Source organism: Lygodium microphyllum, chromosome 6 (genome assembly GCF_053477565.2).
Source record: "Lygodium microphyllum isolate KBCC chromosome 6, Lygodium_microphyllum_v1.1.10, whole genome shotgun sequence".
Lineage (NCBI taxonomy): Eukaryota > Viridiplantae > Streptophyta > Polypodiopsida > Schizaeales > Lygodiaceae > Lygodium > Lygodium microphyllum.
The window spans coordinates 75845313-75850577 of NC_141140.1; the positions used below are offsets into that span (position 1 = coordinate 75845313).

Genomic DNA, 5265 nt, shown 5'->3' on the forward strand with positions numbered 1-5265 from the left:
TTTCATTACATATATGGAATAAAACTTGAGGTTGTCAAAAAAGACTCGCTCCAAAGGCTTGCTTCTTGCATGTACTCACATATTAGAGCTTTGAAATTTACAAGGGTTAGAGTTACAAAGCTCGCTTCTTGCATGTACATCACACCATACATGTGTGAAAAAGATAAGGTGAAGTTAAGCAAAGAAAGTATATGAACTATAGATTTCCTATCTTTTAGTTTGGTATATATCAAAATCCCCTATTCCCCCATGCAAGCAAATGCTAACACATTGCACAAGTGAAACAAAATAGAACGAGTTGGAAACACAAGTTTGCTGCATAGAATCACATCCAAAGATGAGGAAATATTCATGCATGCCAACATAATCATGCACACACAAACACACATTCAACATCATTCTTCCACATTCAATCTCTTGTAGTTGCACATACATGTGACAACACCGTAAATGAGATTTGCCTTTTTTCATGTTTTAGTTTACATATGTCTTGCATCCCATACAAATTCAAATCAAGGAGAGCTCATGGGAGTGAGGTATGTAACACAGGTTTTAGATTTCGAAGTTTTAGTTGGAGCGATGGAGGTCAAGGCACACTAGTATTTTGGTCACCAAAGGCCAACCGGAAGCGATGCATGAAAAAGTGCCACATGTCATGTCGCTCGGCACTAGTTGGAAGGAGGTGGAAATATACAATATGGCGTAGTGTGACATGTCTCTAGCGTGAAAACACGAGCCGAATAAGATAGAAGTTGGAGTAGACCTTACTGCTGATACGTTCCCTTCCGTATGGCAGCTAAGGGGGGCTGCCTTAGAGAAACGAAAAGGCCTTGTCTATGGGTTACGGAAGGGAGAGAGTAAAGCCGTGGGTTGGCGGCATGGGGAAGCAAGGCACATGGCCGCTGGCGCAAGGAGGAGGGGGAAGGTGGGTTAAATAGCGAGGGGTGGGTATCATTAGCATCGCCATCCTCGTTATCATCGTCATCACAAGAACAAGAAGTGGGGCGGGCGAAGGGGGTGATTGGCGAGAGAGAGAGAGAGAGAGAGAGAGAGAGAGAGAGAGAGAGAGAGAGAGAGAAAGGTGCTATAATGGAAGGAGACGGAAGGTATTACAGCATCCCTGCGAGCCACCCATCGATCAGTGTGCTGATGGTGGCCAAGAGGGCCCCCGTGCTGGTGTTCCCGGAGCGAGAGACGCCGCGCCGCGTCTTCAGCATCCCGGCCGAGAAGGTGGCGGTCGACAGCGCTACTGCCGCCATCGGGAGCATCCTCAGCTCCCACACGCTGCTCTGCGACCGCCAGGTGTCGGGCGTCCCCGCGGATGACGCCCACCAGCGCGATGCTGCCAACGAGGTATTGGTCCATAATCTGATGGGGGGCCTTCAGAGGTCCCTGGTGCCTTACTACCCGCTTGCCGGGAGGCTGAGGCCCGCGGAGCAATACTTACACCGTGATCGTAGCTATGGTTATGATGGGGAAGGGGGGCTTTTAGGCCACGATCGTAGTAGTTATGACCATCACTATGATGGTGCAAAAGGGGGTCTGGAGGTGGTTTGCGAAGGGCAGGGCGCCCTGTTTGTGGAGGCCTGCTGCAACCTCACCCTCGCCCAGCTGAAGCAGCTCGACAAATCATTCTGGTCTGAGCTCCAAGCTGACCTTATCCATCAACTCCACAGCCAGGACGTCCCCACTCTGGTCGCGCAGGTCCTCTCTCTCTCTCTCTCTCTCTCTCTCTCTCTCTTTAACATATACTTGCCGATGATGGTATTCCTTGTCTCTTCTTTTCTGTTCTTTCTATCTTGGATCTGAGACCAGGTCTCTCTCTCTCTGTCGGATCTAAGACCACGTCTCTCTGTTTCCACCATATATGTTTATGCACATACTATAGCATATGTACGTGTATGGGTATATTAAATTTTGTAGGTTTGTATATTATATTTAGTTCAATCGCTACCAATGCTCATTAAAACAATCATAACTATTCTGAAATGTGATTGTTCTTGCCTTTTGCATATCCTTGTCTAAAAGGTCATGCCATGCGTGCATAAGCTCTGTCAAAGGATATTCTCAATGGAAGAGTGGAGGAACAAGGCTTTGATTCTCTTTTTGAAGCTGGCTATTTTATCATTTTCTTGCGTCCTAGCGACGATGGAGATTATGCTAGAGCATGAAATTGATTGCTTTTATTATCCATGGCTATAGTACTTCGGATCTTTCTCATGCAGCTAAAGCGTCTAACAAATTTGCAGGTGACAATGCTCGCATGTGGAAGTTTTGTGCTCAATATCCGAGTTCTAGATAGTCTCTGTGACACGGCAGGTGTCTTACATTTTTTGCATGCATGGTCACACTATGCAAGAGGTGAGAGGGAGCCGATTGCTATAGCAATACCCATTTGGGGAGACACATTGCCTGTCAATGTAGTGGGACGAGGTGAAAGGTTCCACTACCCAAGTCTCCATTTAGCACAAGGCGCATACCAGACTAAGCAACATTATGATTCCTACTATGAGGGCCTCTATTCTCTTGCCAACTTTTCGATCCCCTTGAATAGACTCACTTACTTGAAAGATGACATCGCTATTAGCTGCAACAAATTTGAAGTATTGGCAGCACTTTTGTGGCGAGAGAGAACGAGAGCCCTATCCCTCCCCCCTTACACTGATGTTATCCTCTTCTTCCCGGCTCCCGTAGCCCATGATCTCCCCCTCCTCTTTTATGGCCAATATCCATTCAACTGCATGGTCTCTATGAGTATCAATGAGCTCCTGCAACATGATCTAACGTACACAATTCAGGCCATTCAACAGGCCAAACAATATGTGGAAGAAAACTTTGCTACTTGTGCACAGGAGTTTGCTAGGGTACATGCCCTTGGAGAGGGTAATGCACCCCCTCCCCATGCCCTCTTGTTCACTTTGCTCTGGGACATTGCTTATGATATTGACTTTGGTTGGGGAACTTCCCCTCATGCACTAGATGCAGTTCGTCTTCGCTCACCAGTCAATGTAGTTGCCATCACTGGTGCACTTGAGGATGATCTCCATTTTGCCATGACCAATGCTCCTCCTCAGCTGCTGCAAGATGTTCAACAATTTTTTCCTGGGGCTCAATTAAACACACTCTCAGGTGGTAGTAGACTTTGAGACAACTTTCTCTAGGAAACACTTCACAATTCATCTAAGTGTAGATGGGAAGTTTTGCTGAATTCATGTTTTGTTGATCGGCTTTCCTCTATCTTATTTACTATATGAATGATTCTACCTTGGGGGCCACACTTATAAGCAACCATCCATGTCATGCGTGTTCAAAGAGTATGAGAAAAAACCTTCACTTACATGGTGTAAGGTAATAATGCCATCTTGTCCTTCTTAAGAAACCTATGAGTTTCTTACCAATTGTAATAAAAAATCACATTTGATAAACCTAATATTGTAAAAATTTCCAACATTCTTCCAACATTTTTCAAATAATATACCCCTCTATTGATAGCACATGCTACACTTACCTTTTTTGAAGTGCATCCCCTAAGGATCCTACGACCTTTATAGTGTCAAAAAAACCATTCTTTTACATCAAGCACCATGTTATTCTAACATTATCTTCCTTATCCGTAACATCTTGAACATGCTTAATTGAGAAAACTAATATGTTTACAATCTCAATTCATAATCTAGGAATTTAACATTCTGACATTCATCTAGTAGTATATTTACATCATATGAGTTATATCTAATCATATTTACTAGATTGAAATAGTTTCTTGGCACTCATACAGCAATATATTTCTACAACATTAGTTGCAAATAATCGTATTAAAGAGATTGGAGTATTAGTACTATGATATGCTTTTTGGATTTCTCATTTGGCTATATTATTTCTATAGTTTGTAAAGTTTCTTTGGCCAATGTACAACACATCAACTAAAGACCAATACAAGTAGTGTACATCCTAAATAACAAAAAAGTAAGTATTTGAATGGCATATCAATAAAAAGTCTTTAAGACTATGAAATATGTTTTCAAGTATCTTTAGAAATTACAAGCATATTATTCTTTGCTCAACATTTTTTTATTCACACACTCACTACATGCATGATGGATAATAAATCCTCTCAATAGATTACATTTCACCTATATAATTTTCACATAAGAATCACATTCAAATATTGGAATGCTTTGATGGAAATAGATCAAGATAAGAAAATTCTTGAAGATGCCTTCATCAAAATAAATACCTTAAGAAACTCAAAAGGATATCAATAGAACTTCCAAAAAAGAGCAAATGTACTACATGTGGGGGCCTATTTTGTGTTGAATTCAACAAACTATTTACATGACCTTTAGGTCTAAGGTGACAGTACCATATGACATGAATTATTACAAATGATGTATATATAGTGAACCCCCCGAGGCCAAATGTGCACTTACAAGTGCACAAAATGATCCATATAAACTTCCATTTAACTCCATCAGTCGATAGCCAATTAAAATGCACAAGTGTGGGTACAAAATGCACTAATTAGAAGTAACTTTACCAAAAAATTATACATTCTTATTAATGGGTATTTAAGTGTGAGTGTGAAATCAACAATTATTTTGATGCAGTTTAAATGCTAATGTAAATGAGATGATGAATACAAAAATGTAATATTTAGACATTGAAAATCTCTCCTATTGCATTTCTTTAATTGTGAAAAAGAAAGTTATGAAGAAAAATTCACACATTTAAATCCATGAATATAAATGCATATTAAACTTGCAAGCACATTTATATATCAAATCACAAATAAACAATAGTTTACTATTGGGATTATGGATATCAAAGACATGAGTTATGCGAGTGCCATAAAATTATAGAATATTACAAAAATATAATGATCATCAAGGTGAATCTTCAATCTCATCCTCAATGAGATTAACCCTTGCTAAGCTATATGAGACTATCAAGCTATGTACTTCAATGCCTATATCAATATCTATACCTACATATAGATCAATCCCACTAGTAGTATTGTTGCTATGATCCTCATCATTATCATCAACAATGGCAACATGACTATCTTCATGTGTGATGACATTATCATGATTTGTGTCTACTACACCATGTTCATCCTCTAACTCTCTTGGTCAATGATCATCATCACATCCAATACTAGGATCATCATATGTACAATCCATGGATGTAAATTTTTCATATATTCTTTTAGAGCATTGGGAGACACAGGTTATGTGTCTTTGTCTATTATTCTCCATCATTGGTTCA

At 40.4% G+C, this 5265-nt stretch overlaps 1 protein-coding gene across 1 annotated transcript; it reads left to right on the top strand.

Moving 5' to 3' along the window:
• The first annotated feature begins 974 nt into the window (after nucleotides 1-974).
• Nucleotides 975-3491, top strand: LOC148034697 (3'-N-debenzoyl-2'-deoxytaxol N-benzoyltransferase-like). The gene is made up of 2 exons (XM_087679671.1): nucleotides 975-1704; nucleotides 2250-3491. Exons 1-2 carry the CDS (start codon nucleotides 1090-1092, stop codon nucleotides 3144-3146), a joined length of 1512 nt encoding a protein of 503 aa, XP_087535797.1. The 5' UTR covers nucleotides 975-1089; the 3' UTR covers nucleotides 3147-3491.
• The last annotated feature ends 1774 nt before the right edge of the window (nucleotides 3492-5265 follow it).